The sequence below is a fragment of the Canis lupus genome, chromosome 33, assembly GCF_048164855.1.
Source record: "Canis lupus baileyi chromosome 33, mCanLup2.hap1, whole genome shotgun sequence".
NCBI lineage: Eukaryota > Metazoa > Chordata > Mammalia > Carnivora > Canidae > Canis > Canis lupus.
In genome coordinates this window covers 2333577-2359715 of record NC_132870.1, presented here as the reverse complement: position 1 = coordinate 2359715, position 26139 = coordinate 2333577, and the positions used below count along the sequence as shown (strand labels likewise).

Here is a 26139-nt window from a genome sequence, read left to right as displayed (position 1 = left end):
TCTGAAAAATCATCCCTTTAGCAACTGTCTATAATTTTATTAACCGATTCACATATCCATGTGGGGCCTGGGTTGATGTTATATAACCTCTCTATGATTTCAATCTCTTGTTCATGTTTGGTACACAGAATTGCAGGTTGCCCTGAAAAATGAGAACAAGAAAAACAGAAAAGCATATCCTCCACAACACAGTTAGCATGAAAACACAGTGACATCTGGTATTTTTGGTTAAGCAGTTATATGGGTCAACCCATGCATTAGCATATAATTTCTTCTTATCCACCAAAAGAGTTGGTCAGGTAAAAATATTAATTTAGTTGATAAGACAGTTATAAATACTGCACTATCAAAGGAAAGAAGTATGGAAGAAAAAAAGTAAGGTAGGTGGTAGGTTTTTTCTGGGGAACTGATTAGGGTATGTTATCAGAAAACTCATAAAGAAGAAATTCATTGTGCGAAGAGAACCAAAAGAGACATAACTTCTTTTAACCATTTATTTGTCTTTGTATAACATATTATAGTAGATAGCATTTTAAATTATTTATTATTTCTCATAATATTTACACTTGGTATCTCTACCTTTAGTTGTTTAGGGTATATAGTGTCTTGATTTTATTTCACTGTTTTTGTTTTTCTGTTTTTTTTTTTTTTTAAAGATTTATTTATTTATTCCTGAGAGATAAAGAGAGAGAGGCAGAGACACAGGCAGAGGGAGAAGCAGGTTCCTCTCAGGGAGCCCAATGTGGGACTCGATCCTGGATCCTGGGATCATGCCCTGAGATGAAGGCATACGCTCAACCGCTGAGCCATCCAGGTGTCCCAATTTCACTGTTTTTGATGAAGCTGGGAAATGACAGTCCTGGCAAATTGCCAAAGGTAGCAAACATGTTTAATGGCAGAATTGGAAGTAGAACACATCACTCCTGTCTCCCTAATTCAGTGCAAACAGATGTGTGTATTTCCACAATTTTTTGGGCCATGGTTACCTGGAGATGTCTGTTGAAGAAATTTTTCTTTCTTTTTAAACATTTTATTTATTTATTTATTTTTTATAAAGATTTTATTCATAAGACACACACACACACACACACAGAGGCAGAGACACAGGCAGAGGGAGAAGCAGGCTCCATGCAGGGAGCCCAATGTGGGACTCGATCCCAGGACTCCAGGATCATGCCCTGGGCCGAAGGCAGATGCTTAACCGCTGAGCCACCCAGGTATCTCAAGAAATTTTTTGAAGCAAACAAACGCTTTAAGTATTTTCTACTTGTAATTATGTCTTTTAATTATGTCAATGTGGTTTTATTTTAATGTGTTTTGTTTTTATGATTTTTACTTCTGATAAAATCTAATGGAAGGTATCTTTGGAAGATACACATTATTATGACTCAAAATAATAGAACTCACCACAAGCCTGTATACTATATTTATGAATTTAGTCAAGAAACATTGTCTACTGTTGTCAGCTTAACAATTACTACTTCACTTGTCTTCATGCTAACTTTGTAAGTACATCTTATACTTAGGTTTCAGATGCAGGTAAGGAATTTGTCTGGTATAGTGAGATGCAGAGCCAGAATTTGTATCCTGTCTTACCTCAGTCTTTCTTTTTTTTTTTTAAGATTTTATTTATTTATTCATGAGAATACACAGAGAGGAGAGAGAGAGAGGCAGAGACACAGGCAGAGGGAGAAGCAGGCTCCATGCACCGAGAGCCCGACGTGGGATTCGATCCCGGGTCTCCAGGATCGCGCCCTGGGCCAAAGGCAGGCGCCAAACCGCTGCGCCACCCAGGGATCCCTACCTCAGTCTTTCTTACCCCAAAAGCCATAGAATTTCTACTGCACCAAATAAAACGTCAGAGTCCCTTCTCTCAAAACGTGGTGGGTATCTAGATGGGGAGGGACATATATTTGGTTGTAGGGGGGGGGATACATAGAGTAAAGCTTTACAAAAGAAGGAACATTGGACATGGTGCTTGACAGGTGTGCTTGTTTTCATTATGTGGAGATAGGCTGAGAAGTGGAAGCTAAGAACAATGTCAAACAAGGGTACAGAGTGGGAGTCAGGGCATATGCAGGGAACAAGTTTGGATGGAATTAGGGTGTGTGAAGGAAAAATGTGCTAAGTTTGGAAAGGTGTCTGAATCCAGGTTCTAAAGATCCTTGAGCAAAAGGCAGTGGGGAGCCTTTACTAATTACCATTGTCTTAGAAATATAGGTATGAATACAAAACACTCAGCCCTAAAACTTTAATGGTAACTTTTAAGGTTATCACCGTCTTCTTAAGGGGACATTTTTCTTTTTTAATTTATAAAGGGTAAGAGAATCCTTCTACTTGATAACTCAGAATTTATATATAGAGTGTTTGGCATACCAAAAATAAACTCTACTGACCATTTATTTATTTATTTAAAAAAAAGATTTTATTTATTTATTCATGAGCGACACAGAGAGAGAGAGAGAGAGAGAGAGGCAGAGGGAGAAGCAGGCTCCATGCAGGGAGCCCGATGACTTGGGACTCAATCCAGGTCTCCAGGATCTCGCCCTGGACTGAAGGCGGTGCTAAACCACTGAACCACTCGGGCTGCCCTCTACTGACCTTTTAGAAAGAGAGAGAGAAAGAGAGAGACGGAGAGAGAGATTGATTATTGGCTTCCAAAAACAGACCATGAAAGTTTTATTGAAAGTATCTTGCTTTAATTTAGATAAACAATTTTAAGTTTGCTTTATTAGAATTTGAACTTTTAATTATGAAACTCAGTACAATGCCTTAATTCTATTTCTTTGGACTCATCAACCATCCAATGTCGAAATGGTGGATTGTATGTATGCTACACCTATATTGAAGCTTCCCATTTATTTATGGTGGCAGTATGTTTAACTGAAACAGTCTTTCTCAGCTTACCTTTCAGCTAGTTGTGTCCTGTCATCAAATTTGGGCCAATGAAATCCAAGGAAATATTTTTTTCAGGTGGTCGTCTAAGAAAGTGCTTAGAGATGGGGATAATTTTTGCTCTTCTAGGAGAATGCATGGGATAGTTGGAATCCCAATGGCCAATATCTCAGATAACCTCTTTGGTACCTCTAGACAGAATAGAAACCTGTCCTTGCAGATGAATTAGGAAAAGTTCCTCTTCTGGTCAGGTGAATTAGCTTGCAGTATATAGATCCCACTCACTTCTTGGTCAGATGCCCTTGCAGTAAACAAACTGCACAACTGTATGAGGTGGCCCAGGCAGCTGTATTGGATACTGAGGCAGGAAATGGAGCCATGTTCTTTTTATTTTTTTATTTTTTTTAATTTTTTATTTATTTATGATAGTCACACACAGAGAGAGAGAGAGAGAGAGAGAGAGAGGCAGAGACACAGGCAGAGGGAGAAGCAGGCTCCATGCACCGGGAGCCCAATGTGGGATTCGATCCCAGGTCTCCAGGATCGTGCCCTGGGCCAAAGGCAGGCGCCAAACCGCTGCGCCACCCAGGGATCCCCGGAGCCATGTTCTAAGGAAAGCAGGGAGGAGACAGATTCCTGCTGAACATGGATGTGCCATTTCAGCTCTGAATCGACTCCTACCATAACTTCTTTTATGTGAGAGAAAAATAAAATTTAAGTCACTCTTATTTATGATTTCTTGTATAGCAGCTAATTACTAGTAAATTAAGACCAAATAGTATGGTTTAAGAAGGGCTACTAGTAATTAATCAATTATACAGATGTTTCTTGAGCATTATGTATCACTCTGTGATGTGCTAGGAATAAAAACGGGGCTTAAGATCTACTATGTGAGATAGATGCATACTTACATATATAATTACAGTATACCATGATATAGTTGCTCAGTTTGCATTTTGCACATAGACATCTGGCCAAGAAGTGGGTGCGGGCTGGGCTCTGATAGACTGCATTCACCCAAACAGAGAATCTTTTATAGTTCATCTCCACATATGAGAGGTCTCTTCTTTAAAGACTATGATTCAACCAATAATAATGCCTTATCATTCAGTGATTTCCAAATTTATTTAGCAGTAGTCTTCTCTGAAAGAACTCTCACACAGAAACAATGTGTTAATCCGCATGCTTTGGTTGTACAGGTCTAGCTCAAATTAGATGTAGAAGAGAATTTACTACTTAATCACATACATTGTAATAAAAGTGGGCACAGTGTGCTAAAGAAATAAACAGTAGGGCTTTTATTTTTTTTAATTTTTTAAAAAAATTTGTTTATTTATTCATGAGAGACACAGAGAGAGAGAGAGAGAGAGAGAGGCAGAGAGAGAAGCAGGCTCCATGCAGGGAGCCCAATGTGGGACTCGATCCCAGGACTCCAGGATCAGGTTCTGGCCTGAAGGTGGCGCTAAACCACCGAGCCACCCTGGCTGCCCTCACAGTAGGGCTTTTAGAGATGGCTCCATAGAGGAAGTGATGCTTGAGCCAAATCTTGAAAGATGATTTCAAAAGGAGGACAAAATGGGAAAGAGCATGCCATGCTGAATAAGTAGCTTGTGCAAAGAGAACTAAAAGAGCATGTCCTGTTTTGGAAATAAGTGGTTCATTAAAATCAGGGGTGAGAGAGAGAGGCTGAAAGTTAATGGCTTCAGGTGGTGGCGACAAGGGAGAGGCAGATCATTAAGGCCATATATGCTTGTGAATTTGCTTTTAGTTTATAAATTATGGGAAGTCATTGAAAGATTTTAAGAGCAAAGTAAAATGAATTAGAATATGTATTAAAAAGATGTTGGGATTATACTTAGTAGGGATGCATTAATAGACAAAATGCAAAAACTTAGGCAAGAGGATTCAGGCTGGCCTACGACATTAGCAGTTCACTGGGATGGAGGGAATAGATTATTGAAAGTATTTAGTAGGTCAAATTGGTAGATTTTGGTGATGATGGGAGAGAAAACTTAAGGATGATTCCTAGGATTCTGCATTGCGGAACTATTCATATGATTACATGACAACTAGTATGGTGGTACCACTTAATTTTTAAAGATACTATTTATTTGCTAAGAGAGATAGAGGGGGGGAGAGAGAGAGAGAGAGAGAGAGAGCAAGGGGAGGAGGGGCAGAAGGAGAGGGGGAGAGAGAACCCCAAGCCGACTCTGCACTGAGCATAGAGCCCCATGTGGGGCTTGATCCCACAAAACTGAGATCATGATCTGGGGAGAAATTAAGAGTTACTCCACTGAACTACCCAAATGCCCCTTGGTGATACCATTTTTTTTAAAAAGATTTTATTTATTCATGAGAGACACAGGCAGAGGGAGAAGCAGGCTCCATGCAGGGAGCCCGATGTGGGACTCAATCCCGGGACCCCAGGACCACGCCCTGAGCCAAAGGCAGATGCTTAACCGCTGAGCCACCCAGGCGTCCCGGTGGTACCATTTTAAATAAGAGGCACACAAGGCCAGCAACAGGTTTTGGAGGAGAGACGACGAACTCAGTTTTAGGCATACTGATCTTGAAATATGTATAGACTGTCCAGGTGGAGATACCCAGGAGGAAACTGACAATGTAGGTCTGAATGTGTGGAGAGAACTCTGGATTAGAAATGTAGATTGGAAATTATAAGCATAAAGATGGCAGTTAAAACCTGTAGATCTGACCATCTTAGACTCAAAGAGTATGTTTGGGTCCCATATGAAAAGCATGTGAGAGGCTGAAAGAGGAAAAGGCATCTATTATGGCCTCCATGCAGGCAAATAGCTTTCCACTATGCAATCAGTAAGTGAAATTGCCACTGTTGTGATTTATTCTTTTAGATTAAGGTTCTCTAAGTAATTGCCTCTTAAAAATACCATTGGGAGGAATTAAACAGGTGACAGGATAGTGTAATGAAGAGAACAACTGAGCAAGGTATCTAGAAATCAGTTCCTAACACTGACTTTGACAGCCATTGACTGCCTGTGTGATGTTTAGCAAGTTACTTTGCCTTAGGTTCCTCATGTAGAAAAAAGGAATTAGGACAAGGTGACTTGTAACGTTTGGTAGACTATGATTCAACCAACAATAATGTCTTATTATAGTTTGGTTCAGTGACTTTCAAACTTATTTAGCAGCAGTTAGCCTTCTTTGAAAGAACTTTTATGCAGAAACAACGTATTAGGATGTTTTCGTTTTAAGGTCTAACTCAAGTTAGTCTGGAAGACAATTTACAAGTTTAACCGCACTATGTGAAAAGGTGCAACTGGACCCCATGGGTGACTGGAAATTCAGATTGGTTGCACCACCAGGACTTGCTATCTCTCCTTTCATCTCTGTGTAATGGCTTCATTCCACGTAAAGCAGCATGTGGCCACTTGCCATTATCAAGACTTCCTTCTTTTCTCAGACTACCACTGTAAGTGGAATAGCCCTTCTTTCCTTAAGTTCCACCTGAACACATCCTGGGAAAGAGCGCTGTTTGCTTGGGCTTGTGTCATATGCCCACCCTGTATACAGCCAAGAAGTTTGGGGACTGAGCTGCCAGCTGCCACTAGAGTCACCTGTTTATAGAACAGGCAGAAATAGTTTCCCCAAAAGAAAGGAGCACTGTTTGGGATGCCTGGGTGGCTTAGTGTCTGCCTTTGGCCCAGGGTGTGATCTTGGAGACTCGGGATTGAGTCCCACGTCGGGCTCCCTGCATGGAGCCTGCTTCTCCCTCTGCCTATGTTTCTGCCTCTCTCTCTCTCTCTCTCTCTCTCTCTCTCTCTCTTTCTGTCTCTCATGAATAAATAAATAAAATCTTTAAAAAAAAAAAAAAAGAAAAGAAAGGAGCACTGTTTGTAGGAAAAGGAAAGTTACCAGGGAGACAAATAGATGGTCAATATGTAAAATAGAAACATTCTAGTTGAAGTCTCACGTATCTGGTCTCCTCTGTGTATCCTAGGTGGGTTTGAAAATCCCATGAGGATCCTTGGAATACAGCATTAAAATAATTGATTTTATTGATTGGATAGCATGCCAGGTGCCTACAAGTCCTTGACAAACTGAAGTAGTAGATTTTTATTGATAGTGGTAGTGCTTAACTAGAAAAGTTTTGGAATAAGGAAAGCACAAGAAAGAGTGGTGCTGATGTTGATGGGGCTGGGGTGGAGATTCTGAATATTCAGGGATCAAGGAACTCGAAATGGGAAATATAGAAAGAGGAAGTAAGGGGTCACCAAGATGAACTTTGCCGACTTTGCTATTTTATCTGGAACTAACATATCATATGGCACACTATATAATGAGAGGAAAATGTTCATCTTTGGCCAGGGTGGTGGGATGGTCTTTGGTGTCATCCACAGTCATTCCTGAGAAAGGAACAAAGGGGAGGCTGATGGAAAGACAGGATGCCCTGTCAGAAGGTCTGGGAAGTAAAAATTCAAGATCATCTTGGTTAATACTTGTTTAAAAGTTATACTAATGAGTATCAGGTAAATTACATTTAATTATTTTACTAATTACATCTTACTAAATAACTTATATGTGATATTTTCTTTAACAATTATGTGGCTATTAATAGAAAAGTGTATTGAAATCAGTAAAATCAAGTTTAGTTGAATCTTTATCAAATAGTAATAATATTCTTAAATAAAAAACTTTAAACCTTTCCCTTTTGAGCGAGCTGTTCAACAGAATTTCAGAAAATAGATAAAACAACATAGTTCTCAGGGATCTTATAGATCCAGTTACACTACTGACAGAAATAACATGTAGAGATCTGATTTACTCAGATCAAATATTAATTGCTAATTTGGAGAAGACACAGGTGGTCACTAGAACATCAAGTACTTTTTTTTTTTAATTGGGAAGGAATGAACAATTTTGCAACAGTGCAAATAAATATAATTGTTGTTTCAGAAAAAATTGTACCTCACAGTATTGCTATTACCAATTTTGTCAAAAAGGCCTTACTTAAGCCAGAAGCTTTCAATTGGATAAATCACTTTTCTTTAAAGAGAGATTTTTATATTGTGTCATTTTTAATCTTATTAAAATTGAAATGTCTGATGAACATGAAAAATTCCCATGAAATGAGATGTCAAAACAGGTTACCATTTGGTTGCAAACTTTGATCTACTATAAAACTGCTTTTTAAAAATGGCTTAAATGCTAATTTTTTTAGTGCTAGTGTTTTATTATTAGAATGTCTTTTGAATTGGAATGAGTTTTTAAGTATCAGTGAAGATTTAATTTCTCAGCATCTATACATCGCCAACTATTTGAAAATTATTTCTTTGATCTCTATCTCATAGCAAATGAGAAAAACAACAATCTGTTTTTTGGATAATACAGTTATATTTATTAATATACAAAAGTTTTGCTTTCCTTTTGTTTGGTGAGTCAATACATTTGCTATGGTATAAAGAGAACATTCCTGAGAATAGAGATTATTTAAACTTAACCTGGGGGTGCCTGGGTGGCTCAAGGGTTTAGTGCCTACCTTTGGCATGAAGGGCCCAGGGCATGATCCTGGAGTCCTGGGATTGAGTCCCACATTGGGCTCCCTGCATGGAGACTGCTTCTCCCTCTGCCTGTGTCTCTGCCTCTCTCTTTCTCTGTGTCTCTCATGAAGAAATAATAAAAAAAAAACAAACAAAAAACTTAATCTGCATTTGCCTTTTTTTAAATAAACACCTACTGTTCTTAACTCTGAATATCACAATTACAATTATTCAATGGATTGTGATCGTTTACTATACAAAATTTAAAGAGCAACAATGAACATCTCCCACATAAACCTGAGCTTCGGGACCAGCACATCACACCATTTACTATTAGCACTTCCTTATCAGCCACAAAGGCTATCCCTTCTTCCTTCGCCCTAGTCCTTACTCGCTAGTTAGCCTGTGAGAATGACAAGATATATGGCTCAAGTAAAAGGCCAGTGCCATCAGCCTTATCCTCCTGGGTATTGTTGTGACTATTTATTTTGTATTACCTTTCATAATTTCATTTCTGGTTGCTCTGTGAGAATTTCCTGTTTAGAGTCTGTTTCCCCTACAACCATTGTGAGCTACTTAAGAATAGGGACTATATATGCTTATCTTTGTATTTCTGAGGCTAAATACAATGTCTGGAACATAATATCCTTCATAGATCATTATTATATACAAAGAACTACGACTTTATGTATCTATAGGTATTTGAATAAGCTTAAATCTTTGAGGATATGCCATCATCACATTTATATTTTTCAGGTGTTTATTTTCCTATTTTCTTCAACAGTTGGTAGTGTTTCTCCTTGGGGGGTGGGGGGGTGGGGGGGAAGTGTGTGTCAAGGAGAAATGCTATGGCAAAAGGCCATTCAGGCAGGTTTACCATTCTGGGCTCCAGAAGTGACTTGTTTCTTTGTTGTTTACAAAGTCAGAGAGAACTATTCATATATACCAGTCTAGATTGAAGACAGTTGGGAATGAATGAGTGAGGCTTCTTTTAGGATCAAGGCCATTTTAACACCTATTACAGACGCTGGAACGCGACTGCTACACAGGGAAACAAACTTAACGCGGGTGGAAAACAAAGTAGTCCACAGTCCTCCGTCCTAAGGGGCTTCTTTACTCACTTTCTGGTGACAAAAATGAAAGAGGTGCAATTGTCCTTTTGCAATGATGGACTCTTAATATCTGATTAGTTCTGGCTAAATGATGGTGTGTGTGTACCATTCCTTTCCCCAGGAGATGAAGGCCTTTGGCATTCAATAATAAGGCCTAATTAATCGCAACCAACACAACGCGCTTAGTATGCTAAACACTACCCCTGTGTGGGGAAAAATACGCTAATAATCTACCCTTATGCCGCTTGTTTTAGTGCACAAGCCTGGAGCATGCACCGAGGGAGTGTGCAAAAGCGCAATAGCACTACTCTGCCTCTAGAGTCGGTATGTTTTGTTTTGTTTTTTGTTTTTTTGACTACCTACAGGTGGTAAAAAAGCAGAAGCCAACCCACAGAAACATAACTAGACCCGAGAAACTTAAAACGTCAAGGCCACCTTCGCCAAGCGAACATTAATCTTTCTCTACGTTTTGATGTTTTCGCTGAGGGGGCGGGGGGGGGGGAGGGTCACAGCCAAACACACGTAGTTGTACCGCGAGAAGGGAGAATCAGGCGATGAGTAGGACGGGGATGATGGCGGAGCGTCAGAGGTTCCTCAGTTTACCTTTCGCGACACAACTTCCAGGTGTTTTGCGTTGAACCAACCAACCAACCAACCAACCAACCAACAAAAACGCCCCATCGGAGATGTCAGGAAACCTTCTCCTTCCGTCACTTCACCTCACCTCACCTCCCCTCACCTCACCTCCCCTCACCTGACGTCTCGTTAGCTCCCGAGCAGCGCTTCCCGCTCAGGCCGCCTCAGGCCTGCGAGCGGCAAACGGCGCCGCGTCCGGCAGGAACCCCGGGTGAGGAGGGTTCGCCGGCCTCCTCCGCAGCATGGCTCTGTGGACGTGGACGTGTGACGCCCCGCCAGTCCCCCCAGCTCCGCCGGCCGCTCGAGCCAAGAAAAGAGAGTAAAAAAGCGATAAGGGCAAAGGAGAAGACGGGTGAGCGCCCTGGCAGCCACGCGCGCAGGCGCGCCACGGCCCGCGGCGGGACCGGGGACCGGGGACCGGGGGGCGGGGCCGAGGCGCGGCGCTGGAGCTCCGCCCCCTCCCCGCCCCGCCCCTCCCCTCCCCTCCCTCCCTCCCTCCCTCCTCTCCCCTCCCCCTCCCGCTCGCGCTCCCGCTCGCGCTCGCGCAGGGGAGTGTCTGAGCGCCGCCAGCCCCTCCACGTCAATCAACCCTCCTCCTCCTCCTCCTCCTCGCACTCTCCGCACCTTGTTATTAATCCCAATTCCGACCTCGCGCGGACGCCTCTCCCCGGCCCTCGGGGTTGTGAACGTGGGAGCGGGAGCGAAGGCACCGAAGGCACCGGAGCCTGGCGTCCCCGAGCGGCGGCGGCGGCGGCGGCAGCCTCGGGCCCGGCAGCGGCAGGCGCAGCAGCAAGCCCCGCGGCGGCAGCAGCCCCGGCGCCCGGAGGCCAAGGCCAAGGCCGGGCTCCGCGCCGCCCTCGGAGTAGCAGCCGCGGCGTGGGAGGGAGCTCGCTGCGGCGCTGGGCCGTCGCGTCGGGGGCCGCGGCCGCGGGGCCTCTCCTGGGCGCCCGGGGTCACCGTCCCGCCCCCCGCCCGCCTGCCCGCTCCCGTCGGCCGCCCTCTCCGCCGCCGCCCCTGCCGTCCCTCAGGCGGCCCGGCCCGGCCCGCCCGCCCCGCGTCCCCTCCGGCCGGTGCCTCTCCCCCCGGCGGGCTGCCTGCATGTCTTTGCTGCCCTCAGCCCCGCCGCCACCGCCGCCGCCGCCTCCCCCGCCGCCGCAGCCCCAGCACCAGCAGCAGCCGCCCCGCCGCCGCCGCCGCCGCCGCCGCCCGGACCCCGGCGCGCTGAATGCAGGTGAGGGGGGGCGCGGGCCCTGCCGGTGGCGGCGGCGGCGCTGCGCGGCGCGGCGCGGCGGGGCGGGCGGGAGCGAGGCCCGCCCGTGGGTGTTTGTGTTTGCGTCTGCGGCCGCGGCCCGGAGGGAAGCATCTGTGGGGCCGGGCGCGCGCGCCGCCGTGTCTCCCCTGCCGCGGGGAAATGGCTGCTGTTGCTCCGCCTGGGCCGGAGGAAGAGAATGAGGTAGAGTGTCTGCGCCTCGGAGGAGGGTCGATGTGGGGGACACGGAAGCGTCCCCGGGAGGTGAGGTGGGAGAGCGACGAGCGTGCGTGAGGCTGTGCGAGGTGAGGCTGTGGCGGGCGGGGAGGCGGCCCGGGGACCCGGGGCCAGTGGGCGTGTGTGGGGCCGGCGCTGGCGGCCCCGGGGTGCGGGGCGGGTTCCGTGTGTCCGGGACCCCCGAGGGGCGCCCCTCCCCCGCCCCCCCGTTCCCCTCCCCCCTCTGTGGGCGCCGCGCGGGTGAAGCTGCTCGGCCGCGGCGGGCCCCGACCGGGCCGGGCCGGACCGGACCGGGGACGCGAGTGTGTGCGCCGCCCGCGCGCGGCAGCCCAGGCCGGCTGAGCTGCGGGTCGGGGCCGCGCCGCTGCTCCCGGGCCCGGCAGGAAGCGCGCCGGCCTGCAGCGCGGCCTAACCGCCTCGGCGCCCGCCCGCCCGCCTCCCGGACGCCTCCCGGACGCCTCCCGGACGCCTCCCGGACGCCCCGGCCCGCGAGCACCCGGGGCGCTGCCTCGGGCCTGGGCAGGTGAGGAGGGTCGGAGGCGGGACGCGCGCACCGCCGTCGCCTCGGCCGCCTCCGCGTCTGCTGAGGAGAGAGGCGAAGGCTTATTTTGGCTCTGGAGCTGCAGGCTCTGCCCCTCCGGGCGGCGGGACCCGAGGGAAAGTGACTCAGAGCGGTGAATCTCGGGAACACTGGCTGCGGATGGAGATCCCTTCGCCCCGTCCCTCCGCGAAGGCCCGGTGGACGGACTGTGTACACGTTTTCAGTTTTCGTCGCACATATTTTCTCGTGGGGGACATGAGTGCGATTTTTAAGATAAAATTTTTTTTTTTTTTTTCCCCCCCGAGACGCGAGGGAAGAAATGGAAGCTGGCTTTCCTGTCCTGCGGTGTTGGTGGCATTGGATCGATTTTGTGCGTTTGAAATCGTTTTATCCTGCCTCCTAGGGGAAAGGCGTGCACACGCGGAACTGAGGAGGTTGGTGAGGAAGAGGAAGTTACTGTAGCTGTCATCGTCCCTAACTCGGCCTAGTTATCTTAGGCTGTTGAGATGGATTGTGTTCAGGGAGTTTAGCTGAGCCGTTTGTACACGTTGGAAGCACAGTATTACATTTTACTGCCTTACTGCTTCTACTTATCTATATTGCCGATCAGGATAGTCACGTACAAACAAACACGTCTCATGCACAATCTCCAAAACCTAGGTCAAGGAGCCTTTATGTTGTCTACCCAGGGTGTGTGTGTGCTCCGGGGAAGCTATTTTTGAGAGTGGTCTAAGCAAAGCGGAACTATGAAGATAAATCTGCCAATAGGTGTGCAGTGCGTTGTAGACCCAAATATAAATGGTATTTGAATGATTTATTTGCTTTACTCCGCCCTCCTTCCGTTTGCATTTCGTAAGCTCATCTAGCTGAGACCCTGTGGATGAAGTCCTGATACAGATTTGATCCTTGCAGACCATGCTCTGTATGATGGCCGGGTAGCCCTGTTTCTAAAACTGGTCTCACAAATGTTCCAGGCCGTGCACTGGGAACAAGAGTGGAGGGAAGAATAGGAGTGGAGAGCTGTTTTCTGGGACCACTGCTGGAAAAACAACATGTGTAGTTGAGTGGAAAAAGGACTTGTTTTACCTCAGAACTCTGGCTGTGCCATTTTTCTTAGCTGTTTGACCTTAGCAAGTTACCGAATGTCTGTAAGTCTCTGTTTTTTTTTTTTTTTCCATTTGTAACGAGGAGATACCTTTATAGTAAGGTTGTCCTGAGGGTGGAATGAAAAAACATGTTTGGCACATAGTAGAGGCTTAGTTAAATATTCCTCCCGCAGCCCTGATTGTGGGCATTGAAAAACATGTGTAAGGACAAATACCCATTTGATAACTGAGAGCAATATTGTGTAATTGTAGGTTAAAAATCAAGGCAGTAGAACATTTCAGAGTCCTTTGATAATATATAAGGTATATATAAACTTTTAATGTTTTTTATGTCTTTCCTAGAAATAAGACTGTCATTAAAGTGGCCTAGTATATTAGTTTATAGAGACTGTCTAGTCATACTTTTTTTCCTCTGTATTTTTGAATAGGCCATCTCTCAGTTTTACTACTTTTATGATTCTGGCTATGTAGTCCTGGAAAAAAATTGTACTGTATATAGCACATATACATTCCAATACAATCAAGCATTAAAATGGATCAAGAAACGAGAGTTTAGATTACTTTAACAGATTCATAAAGCATAAGTGCCAAAAAATTGCTATGTAATTCTTTGAGTTCATGTTGACTGATTTGGTAAACAAAAACTTCTTGGAATACATTCTTGGATGGTTTAGGGAAAAATCCTCAATCAACTTTGAATAGTTTTCCATTTTTATTACTCTCTGTGGAGTAGTGAATGTGCTGTTCATTTATTTTTAATTGTGGTGGAGAAAAAAAAATGATACAGAGTTTAAGGTAAAGGCAATGGAAAGGTTAAAGAAGGATTTTTTTTCTTTTCTATCTTTTTAAAAATTATTTTGGTGAAGGCAGGATGAAGAGAATGTGAGGAGTTTCATTGGGTTAAGTTTGTAGTATGTCCATTTACTAAAGCCAGGTTTCCAAATTAGGCCTTATTTTTATTTATATCAGCAATGGTAAGCTTAAAAAAAAAAACACTTGTAAATCACTGAAATTTTAACACTTTTGTGAAGGATAGTAGGGGCAACTTTATTAGAATGAGAAATGTCATGGTTTTGTTAAAGTATGTGTCTTATGGGCATGTCTGCATTTACAGTGGACAGAATTATCTGCCATATGGTTATATTTAAAGGAAGAATTCTTAAGAATTATAGATGATAATAAAATAAGTAAAGAAATACAGTGAAATAATAGATAATTTTTAATACTTTAAGAACAATAAAATAGAAAATTTTGTTTTAAACTACATAGACATTAGATGTTACAAAGTAGACATTATGAATCACAGTGTTTTAAAACAATGATTTTTTAATTTGGGAAAAGCGAGGACAACATTTCTTTGTAATCATGAAAATATATTGAACTAAAATATTAAGACATGTGGACAGTAAATTTATTAACCGTGGAACTGCTCATGCTATCATTGTTTAAAGTAATTATGTTTCAACAAAATCAAGGTGGAAAATTGTTTAGATTTTAAAATTTAATGTTACTTAAATGGGCTTTTAAACAAGCTTTCCAAAATATCCCTTACAAATGTCTTTAATCAGGGGGAATTGAAATACTTAAGGCTTTGTGTATGTATTACTCTGGATAATGCTAATTAGGGCAATAAATACACCAGAATTTCAGTGGCTTAACACATGTAAGTTTGTATTTTGCTCACATGTAACAGTTCTGTGCAGGTGCTCCTGGTTAGCAGGCTTGTGGCTTTCCTCCATGTGGTATTTGAGGGACCCACACTCCTTACATCTATGGCTCTAGCATTCTTTAGGGACTTGGAGCCTTGCCTGTTACTTACAGGCCATTTTTTAAGAACTCCCAGACTTAAAGTGACAAACATCTGCCCACATTTGACTGGTGAGAATTTGTCATAGAGTCTTATTTGAATGCAAGGGGGAGGAGAATGTAGTCCCCAGATGGTGGTGGACAGCTTGGGGCATTTTATGATGTTGCTTTAGATGGTAGTGTGTATTTATGAAATTATGTCAAAAGGGTGAGTTATAATACTTAAAAATTGCTTTCCATCTTCCCAAAGAGTAAAATTGGGGCAGTTGGTAGGGGGGAGAGAAGGAAGGAGTTAAAGCTACAAAAGGAAGAAGAGCTCTCTCCTATGAAGAATGAATGACAAGTGAAATCTAGCTATTTAAAGATACAAATTTTACAGAGAACATAACAATTGGATTTTATAACCTTTAGTAACGTCTCTCCTTTACTATCTAATTATCTACTGTCATTGTAGTCTACTGGGTTCTGGCTGTTTGAGTTTTTCTCTTTGTACTTTGAAATCAGTTGACTTTGAATTTCAGTTCCTGGGTTACAGTTTCATGGGAACACAGTTTTGAATATTTTACTTTCTCGTATTAGGATAAAATATTATTATTACTTTATACTTTAAGGAAATATTTAGGTGGACCTTACTATGTTTTATTGTTTACTATTGCTGTTTTTATAATTCTAAAGTCATTTTAATATATGTGAGACTTCACTCAGAACAATAAAATCATTGAATAAACAACAAAGATTTAATTATTAACTTGTGCTCATGGTTCATGATGAGAATACTACAACTTTCTTTGATTAACTGCACTAACAGTGAGCCTCTGGCATATTAAATGAATTTTATCTCTAGACAACTTTAATTTTAATTGAATCATAACTTATTTTTTTATTACCTAGGATTATTGTAATGTGAAACTTTAGCTCTATGTTCTCCTTCACTTATTTTATTATTTATTTATTTTTAAAGGTTTTATTTATTTATTCATGAGAGACACAGAGAGAGGCAGGGACACGGGCAGAGGGAGAAGTAGGCTCCCTGGGGGGAGCCCAATGTGAGACTCCGTCCCGGGACCGTGATAAGGACCTGAGCTGAAGGCAGATGCTTAACCACTGAGCCACCCAGGTCCCCCTCCTTCTCTTATTTTTATTCTAAACGGTTTGGTTAAGGATCTGAGAAGTCATATATCTGTATTCCTCCAAGGAAGACTTTTGAGTAGTCTTGTTAATACCTCCATGGTACATATTTTTAATATTTTGCATTTTGAAAATTCAAGCCTTTTTTGGGGGCCCATTCTGAATCCATTATTATACTTGGTTCTAAAGTATGAAAGAAATAAAAGAAACCCTTGCAAAGCTTGTAGGTTATGAGGAAAGGAGATAAAACTTGTAATTTATTATTTCAAAGCAATGAATGAACAAGCCCAAGTCACTAACTACAGTATAAACCGCAGACATTCTGAAAGGGAGTAACATGAAATAGAATGGTGGATGGGTCAGGGACTACTTAAAAAACTGAAAATATTTTTTGGGTAACAGCTTTTTTTTTTTCTTGTTAAGATTTTATTTATTTATTCATGAGAGACACAGAGAGAGAGAGGTAGGCAGAGACACAGGCAGAGGGAGAAGCTAGCTCCATGTAGGGAGCCTGATGCGGGACTCGATCCCGGGAGTCCAGGATCACGCCCTGGGTGGAAGGCAGGCTCTAAACCAGTGAGCCACCCAGGGATCCCAGGTAACAGCTTTTTTGAGATAGAATTCACTTACCATAGAAGTAGCCTATTTAAAATATGTAATTCAGTGATGTTTAGTATATTCATAGTAGTGCAGCCATCATCACAATTTTAGAACATTTAAATTACCTGAAATATAAATCCTATATTCTTTAAGGGTATTCCGCCCCCTTCTCCTATACCCTTACTTCTAGGCAATCGCTGATTTGCTTTCTGACTATATTTGCCTATTCTGAACATTTCACACAAATGGAATCTTAATGTAATATGTGGTCTTATTACAGGCTTATTTCACTTACCCTGTTTTCAAGGTTTCATCCATGTTGTAGTAATTCATCCTTTTTATGGCTGCATAATATGCCATTGTATGGATATACACTACATTTTGTTTATCAGCTAGTGGACATTTGGGTTATTTCTATTACTTGGCTATTATAAGTAATTCCATTATGAACATTCATATACAAGTTTTTGTGTACATAGTTTCAGTTCTTTTGGGGAAATGCCTAGGAGTGGAATTGCTGGATCATATGCCTCTATGTTTATTTTCTCCTTCTTTTTTTTTTTTTTTTTTAAAGATTTAATTTTATTTATTCATAGAGATAGAGAGAGAGAGGCAGAGACACAGGCAGAGGGAGAAGCAGGCACCACACAGAGAGCCTGACGTGGGACTCGATCCCGGGTCTCCAGGATCACGCCCTGGGCTGCAGGTGGCGCTAAACCACTGTGCCACCGGGGCTGGCCTATTTTCTCCTTCTTTATTAAAGATTTTATTTTTTAAGTAATCTCTATACCCCGTGTGAGACTCAGACTCAACCCTGAGATCAAGAGTTGCATGTTACACTGACCAAGCCAGCTAGGTGCCCCATGGTGCCTCTGTGTTTAAAGTTTTGAGGAACTTCTGTTTTCTAAAGCACCCTCACTGTTGCCTGTCCCTACCAGCAGTATATAAGGGCTCTAGCTTCTCTACTCCTTGCCAGCATTTGTTATCTTTTTGACCATAGGTCTCCTAGTGAGTGTTAGTATCTCATTGTGGTTTTGATTTGCATTTCTCTAAAGATGCTGAGTGTCTTTTCATTTGTTTTTTGCTATTTTTGTATATATTTGTTTTGAGAGATGTGTATTCAAATCCTTTGCCCACTTTTAAATGAACTATCTTTTGTTACTGAGTTGTAAGAGTCTTTTATATATTATAGATATAAGTATTATAGATACAAATATTTCCTGCAGCTTGTGAGTTACTCATACAGATCCTTGATGATGTCTTTTGAAGAATAAGTTTTAGATTTTGATGAAATCTTAATTTTTTATTGATTGTGCTTTTTGTCATATCTGAGAAACCATTTATTAATCTAAGGTCACAGAGATTTACTCTTGTACTAAGAGTTTCTTAGTTTTGGTACTTACATTTAGATTTTTGATCCATTTTGAGTTAATTTCTGCATATGACCTGATATAGGGAGTCTAACATTGTTAGAGAGAGACAAACCATGAGAGACTCCTAACTCTGGGAAATGAACAAGGGGTAGTGGAAGGGGAGGCAGGCGGGGGGATGGGGCGACTGGGTTATGGGCACTGAGGAGGGCACTTGATGGGATGAGCACTGGGTGTTATACCATATGTTGGGAAATTGAACTCCAATAAAAAAATACAGTAAAAAAAATTTCAGTATCACCTTGTCAATTTCTGTGAAGCCAGCTGGAATTTTGATAGGAATTGTGTTAAATCTGTAGATCAATTTGGGGAGTGTTGCCATCTTAAGTATACTAAATCTTCCTATTCACAAACATGGGTTCTTTCCATTTATTTAGCTCTTCTTTGATTTCTTTCAGCAAGATTTTTTTGCAGTTTTCAGAGTCTTAAGTTTTATACTTATTTTGCTGCATTTATTCCTAAATATCTTATTCTTTTAGATGCTATTATAAATTGTTTTATTTTTGGGTTCATTGCAAGTGTATAAACATACAGTTGATTTTTGTCTATTGATTTTGTACCTTGCAACCTTACTGAACTTGTTTATTAGATCAATATTTTAGTTTGTTCCATAGCATTTTCTGTATAACAAAGGTCATGTTACTTGTGAAGATAGTTTTTACTTCTTTTCCAATCTGGATGTGTTATTTCATTTTCTTGTCTCATGGTCTTGGCTGAAATCTCCAGTACATTGTTGAAAAGTATCAAGAACAGATATCCTTGTCTTGTTCCTGATCTCAGGGGAAAGCATTCAGTCTTTCACTATTAAGTATGTTAGCTGTGGGGTTTTCATAGATGCTCTTTGTTAGGTTGAGGAAATTCTATTTCTAGTTTGTTGAGTGTTTCCTCTCATGAAGGGATCTCTGGGGTGTTAGGGTTGAGTTGAGGGAAGTATGAAATATGGATTACAAAAGTGAAGATATCATGTCTAGTAATGAGTGTCAGGTAATGATGCTTTAACCTATTTGAGAAAGAGGAGCTAGCTTTCACCACCTTCTTTTCCCTCATTTCCTCCCCTCCCTACTCCTTTAATGTTCTCTAATTGCCTTCTCATTAATCCATGAACACATTAGGAGGCTCCTTAATCTTTCACTGAAGATTTTTTGAATAATTCAGGTTTCTTGAGTAGTGGAAAATGCTGTTTCTTTTGAAAAATATTCAGTTAGAACTGTGGGGATTTTTTTTTCCTGATTACATTGATAGCTAGAGTGGAGGGGGACACAGGAAGCAGAATACTAAATCATAAATGAGCTAACTATAGAATTAAAAAGATGGGAACACACTTTTGTGATTATTGAGGGTATTGTTAATTAAGAATTCCATATTTACTTGGGACTTGGTTATTACCTGACTTTTTCCCAAAATATTTCAGCATGAATGGTTTTGTTTTTGTAAGTTTTCTAAAAAACCTGATAACTTTATTAGGAAATTTTGCTCTGCAAAGTAAGCTTATGTTTCCTTTGTTTTTTTTTTTTAAGATTTTATTTATTTATTCATGAGAGAGACAGAGAGAGAGAGAGAGAGAGAGAGAGAGGTAGAGACACAGGTAGAGGGAGAAGCAGTCTCCATGCAGGGAGCCTGACCCGGGACTCGATTCCAGGTCTCCAGGATGAGGCCCTAGGCTGAAGGCGGCGCTAAACAGCTGAGTCACCCAGGCTGCCCAAGGTTATGTTTCACTTATGGTGATTGCCCTTTAAGTTTTGGAACTTAAATAGTGTTCCCATGCAGCTACATTCTGATGAAATTTTTTTTTTCTTTTTAAAGATTTTATTTTACTTAATCATGAGAGACACAGAACAGGAGAGAGAGGCAGAGACACAGGCAGAGGGAGAAGCAGACTCTATGCAGGGAGCCTGTCGTGGGACTTGATCCCAGGACTCCAGGATCACGCCCTGAGCCAAAGGTGGCGCTAAACTCCTGGGCCACCAGGGCTGCCCAAAAAAATGTTTCAAAAAAAAAAAAATAAAAACAAAAACAAAAAAACCCACTTATTTTAGTCCATGTTATATGTCACAGAATTAAATAACTTTGGGCTTAGCCAAGAATCTTCTTGTTTACAAGTCAGGATTAGAAAGTGGTAATATATATATATATATATATTTTTTTTTTTTTGTATTCTCTTTTGTAGCAGGATACGTTCCAATTTTTTTTAGATCACATTAAAATCTCACTAGAAATAAAAATTTATTTTTAATTCTTTTGAAGAAATAAGTGCACTTTGCTGTGTGAGGGACTCATTGTTCATACTGAATAGATGCCAGGTATTTTGGGGCTTTCGTATTGTTAACAATAGAAATTGGTGACAACAAAGTAGAAGTTATAACACTTTATATTCCCTTACATTCATCTTTTGCAGAGAGAACCTCTCTCTGTAATCTTACAGTTTAGAATCTTTTTCTCTTCCCACATTACTTAAATAGATTCCCTAAATGAGTAACATAGATCAGAGTTATATAATACTAGTTACAAATACTACTAAGAGAACAGAACTAAATATAGGCTATACTAAACTGGAATGTCCCTTTATACAAAGACTTTCTTGAGATCTTTATGTATATATTCATTGCTGTCTGATCATAATGTTTATATTTAAAAGCAAAAAACTGGCAAGAGTATGTTCTGCTATAGGTTCATATTAGTGCAGTTTTCTGCAACTTACAGAATAATATGTTGTGAATAATGTACAGAATGATAATCTTGAAACAATATAAGAATTTTAATCACTTTAAAGTATTAGACTCTAAAGAAATATTAAGTTTCTATTGGCTATTAGCTATTTTATTCAGGGTTTGGAATATAATTTTTTTTTTAACTGGGAAATGGAACAGTTATTTATTGGACTACTGAGAACTAAGAACTATGAAAAGCCATACCCTTCTCTTTAAATATGTAATCTCAATTAGTTTTCATGAAAATCCTGTGAAGTAGAGTATGATCTTCACTCTAGAGGTAGGCAATAATGTGAGCCCTTGGATCCTTCACTTCCTAGCTCTTCGGAGAACTCCCTTTTCCATGTTTCAGTTTCCTCATCTGTAATAGGGAGATCATAGTTCTTACAGAGTTGTTCTGAGCATTAAATCAAGTAATACCTATAAAGTGCTTAGAATAGTATGTGGCACATCCATGATTTAAAAAACCTTAAAATTCAATATAAGTTAGCCATTACTGTTTCTTATTGCTAGGAACCATACAAGTAAATAACAAGTCTTAAATATTGGTGAAATCAATATTTAGAATAGGATCTGAAAAATAAAATAAATAAATAAATAAATAAATAAATAAATAAATAAATAGAACAGGATGTGTTTGACTCCATAATACTTACCCTTTCACTACTTATACATATAAGGGATTTAAGCCCTGGTAAATAGCAAGTGTAAGCAGAATATGCTAACTGACAAAGACCATTTAAATGCTATAACATATAGAGTACATATGGGTTTGTAATCTACAGGGATAAGGAGGAAATAGAAGTTGATCTCTTTATGGTTAGGAGAAGAAAGAAAAGGAAAAGGTAGTGGAACATTGCAGCATCTTCCTTGCTTGTCCTCCCAGCAGCTCCTTTAACTTCTGTTCCATCGTCACCAGAGAAATCTTGCAAAATTCATTTGACATTGCTTCAATTCTCTCCTTAAAATCCTTCAATAGTAGTTACTATTTTTTGGTTGCTTACTATGTGCTAAGGACAGGAGTTGGTGTTTTATATAAAGGGCTTTATGTAGTAAATATCTTGGCCATGGGATTACATTATGATCTCTGTCCCGTATTCTTTGTTTTTTGTTGTTGTTGTTGTAGTTTTTTTTATTCTTTTAACAATCCTTTAAAAATTGGTACACCTGTGTGGCTTAGTGATTGAGTGTTTGCCTTCGGCTCAGGGAGTGATCCTGGAGTCCTGGAATCAAGTCCTGCATCGGGCTCCCTGTATGGAGCCTGCTTCTCTCTCTGCCTGTGTCTCTGTCTCTCTCTGTCATTCATGAATTTAAAAAAAAAAAAAAAAAAAGTAAGACCATTCATTGCTGGCAAGCCAAGCTATAGTTTGCTGACCTCTCTGCTAGGAGATTTACACAAAATTTTCTTAGAATCCTGGCAAAATTGATATTATTAATTTCTGTTTTATAGTTGAGGATACTGAAGCTCAGAGAGGCAAATTTGATGAAACTCACAAAGCAAGGAAATGACAGAGCTCAAATTCAGATTTAGGTCATTGGAATTCCTAAACCTGTGTACTTTCCAGGATATCCTGCTGTTCTTTATTTTAATTTTTTTTTTTTTAAGAAGGAAGTGGAGACTTCATAGGAGTATATGTAAGACCCATTATGATCTTGTCCTTGCGTACCTCTCCAGTTTTATCATTTTATTACATCTCTCTCCTGAACCTACCTATTCCTTAGGTTTGCCATACTGAATGACTTATAGCTTGGTTTATGGTTTTATATATACCTATAATACTTTGTGATCTCATTGATTTTTTTTGAATAATTCACCTTAGATTGCTCCTACTCTGAGAAATCTTACCTGATGACACTTGGTTGTTTGCTTTATGCTCTTTCAGCTTCCCTAGCATCTTGTGCATTCCTTTTATATAGCATTTACCATATTGTCTTGTATTTACCTGGTTTCTCTTTCTATTTTTCCATCAGACTGTTGAGTTTTTAAGAGCAGGGATATCTCACTTTGTAGCCCAAGTGTTTGCAGGGGTTAAACCCCTACTCGTATCAGTGTACTTAGTGTTTAGTATATATTAGGGACTTAGTTACTTTTACCAAACGAATAATCAAATGGCATTGCAAATGATAGAAATGACATCAACAAATAGGTAGTAGCAGAAAGGCAAATCCACATTCAAGTATGAGAGGGAAATTTGGTTAATTTCTGGTTAACTTCCAGAGCTTCAGTGGCAACCAGGAAGCTGATAAGGCATATTGGAACATGATTTTTTGGGATGGGTTTGAATGCCTAGGTAAGGAATTTTAGTTTTATCCTATTGTTCACCTCTAGAGCAGCTAAGTGGTCTTTTACATCTATAAATTCAGGGTCTCATATTAATGTCTGAATTTTGTTATAATGTTTTAGACACTTCGTAAGACATAGCAATATATTACTTTTGATTAATAGTAATTGCAGATGTGGGTCTAGAATCCTGTAATTACAAATATGACTCTTAAACACACTGATAGCATTGAGTGATCTTGAGCATGTTGGTGGCAATTTGAAATAATTATTTAAGAATATCTGGTTGAAGTATGCAGAATCATTTGAGATCAGAATAGAAAGAGGGAGGCTCTTTTTTAAGGAGTTAAAATATGAAGTGCTAAGTCAAGAAATAAATCTGTCAATCAGGGTAGCCACAGCTTTTAATAAGGTGACATTGGTGGATGGAAATGAAGGAAGAAGTCAGAATATGAAGGAAGAAGTCAGATGACTAAGAAATCAGAAGGGAGGGGGAGACAGATTGAATTCTGTGTTAAATTGATTAAAATTGGGATGATTTCTCTTTTTCCCCTGGATTTAGTCCCTAATTGCTTTATGCCTGAATAATTAGAATATCCTCATGATTTTGATGTCCTTTCCTACCTCTAATAGATAGGTGGTATATTTGAATATGGGTGGATTGTTTGATGGTATGGATCCTTTGGCAGCCTGGAGAAGGCCGCCATGGAGGCTTTTTAGAATAATGTGGTTTTTAAGGAGATTTTATTTATTTCATCATGAGACACACAGATACATAGGCAAAGGGAGAAGCAGCCTCCCTGCAGGGAGCCCGAGGCAGACGCTCAACCATTGAGCCACCTAGGCATCCCTAGAATAATGATTTTTAAGTGGATGAAAGAAAATAAGATTAAAAAGGAACCTGTTACATTAAAATACTAAAATGTAAAAAAAAAAAGATTTGTGATATATTAATATATTAATGTATTTGCCTCTTTATCAGTGCATTTAAATTACAGGATCTAGTAGTGAATATAATAACTACCATAATTTTTAAAAAAGATTTTATTTATTTTTTCATGAGAGACACAGAGAGAGAGAGAGGCAGAGACATAGGCAGAGGGAGAAGCAGGCTCCATGCAGGGAGTCCGATGTGGGACTTGATCCTGGAACCCCAGGATCATGCCCTGAGCCAAAGGCAGACGCTCAACTGCTGAGCCACCCAGCCGTCCCAATAACTACCATAATTTTGAAGTAGTGGTACATACAGATGATATTTTGAGCTATCTGTAACAACTATCACGTGATAGGAAAATACAACACGTTAGTGACCAAAAATCATAGGTACTGCTAATGTTAGCTCTAATTGAAAGAGGTACTTAATTTTCTTTTTTTTTTTTTTTTTTGAGGTACTTAATTTTCATTAGATATTAGTGAAAGTGGTGTTGTGATTTCTTTCCTATGCAAATTTATAGATTTCCTAAGGTTTATGGACCCTAGGTTAGTAATCTTTGCTTGTATTCTCTCCTGGTTTACATCTATTTTGTGTATTTTTGTCATACTACTGTCTTTTTTTTTTTTCCACATGGCAATATTTTTTTAAGTCTGCTTTTGGAAATAACATCTGTTCCTTATATAAAAAATTATATTGAGGGATCCCTGGGTGGCGCAGCGGTTTGGTGCCTGCCTTTGGCCCAGGGCGTGATCCTGGAGACCCGGGATCGAAACCCACGTCGGGCTCCCGGTGCATGGAGCCTGCTTCTCCCTCTGCCTGTGTCTCTGCCTCTCTCTCTCACTGTGTGCCTATCATAAATAAATAAAAATTAAAAAAAAATTATATTGAAAAGCATAATTTCCTGGTCATCTTATCTTACAGAGACAAGACGGTTAGTAGTGTTGAACCATTGTCTGTTTCTGGGCAATAATATGTGCATATATACATACATAAATAGAATGATTCTATATGCTCTTTTTTATATTGCTTTCTGATTTAACCAGCATATTGTCATTTTTTCCATCAGTAGATATGCCTTATGCTTTTAAAAAATTGATAGCATTTTTTAAAAAGAGATCACTATAGTATAAAAATCATGTTTATTTAATTTTTTAAAAAGATTATTCGACAGCACAAGCAGGGTAGAAGTAGGCAGAAGGAGAGGGAGAAGCAGGCTCCTCACTGAACAGAGAGCCCGATGTGGGGCTTGATCCCAGGGCCCTAGGATCCTGACCTGAGCCGAAGGCAGATGCTCGGCTGATGAGCCACTCAGGTGCCCCTCAAAAACCACTGTTTTCAAGTATACACTTTAGTGGTTTTAGTATTTCACTGTGTTGTGAACTACCACTATTATCTAATTTTAGAACATTTCCGTCACCCTCAAAAGAAACCTTAATCCCATTAGCAATTCCAGTTTGCCTATTTCTTCATCTACTGGCAACCACCAGTCTACTTTTTCTCTTATGGATTTGCCTACTCCAGGCATTAAATATAAATGGAATTACACAATCTATGACTTTTTGTGTATGGCATCTTTCACTTAGCATAATGATTTTAAGATTATTTTGTGTTGTGGCATGTAATAGTACTTTGTAAGTTTTTATGGCTGAGTAATATGCTGTCATGGGCATATATTTTGTTCATCTGTTTATCAACTGATGGATATTTGGGTTTCCGTTTTTTGGCTATTACACATAGTCCTGCTATGAACATTCATGTACAAATTTTTGTGTGGACATATGTTTTCAGTTCTCTTGGGTATAAACCTAACAGTGTAATTACTGGATCATATGGCAGTTCTTTTTCAATTTTTGGAAAATTGACAAACTTTCACAACAGCAGCATCATTTCACATTTCTACATATTATGCTTTCTAATGTCTGGATTGTAATTCAATTTATTGATATGCTACAATTCAATC

General features: G+C 40.7%; 2 protein-coding genes across 7 annotated transcripts in view; one reads left to right on the top strand and one right to left on the bottom strand.

Annotated features, from left to right (window-relative positions):
• Positions 1–2398: 2398 nt before the first annotated feature.
• On the bottom strand, positions 2399–11522 carry LOC140623554 (uncharacterized). Its single transcript, XM_072810017.1, has 4 exons — positions 11459–11522; positions 10784–11235; positions 10278–10459; positions 2399–2601 (listed from the first exon to the last, which is right to left on the bottom strand). The coding sequence occupies exons 1-3, from the start codon at positions 11520–11522 to the stop codon at positions 10289–10291; spliced, it is 687 nt and encodes a 228-aa protein (XP_072666118.1). The 3' UTR covers positions 2399–2601; positions 10278–10288.
• The window catches only part of CNOT6L (CCR4-NOT transcription complex subunit 6 like), a 114178-nt gene continuing 99294 nt past the window's right edge, over positions 11256–26139 (top strand). Inside the window, exon 1 of one of the 6 annotated variants that reach the window (XM_072809970.1) lies at positions 11256–11390. Coding sequence is in view for 2 of the 6 variants with exons in the window: in XM_072809968.1 (XP_072666069.1) it covers positions 12346–12620 (275 nt within the window). In the remaining 4 variants the exon portion in view is untranslated. The other 5 variants (XM_072809969.1, XM_072809973.1, XM_072809972.1 and 2 more) reach the window with 5 other exon arrangements.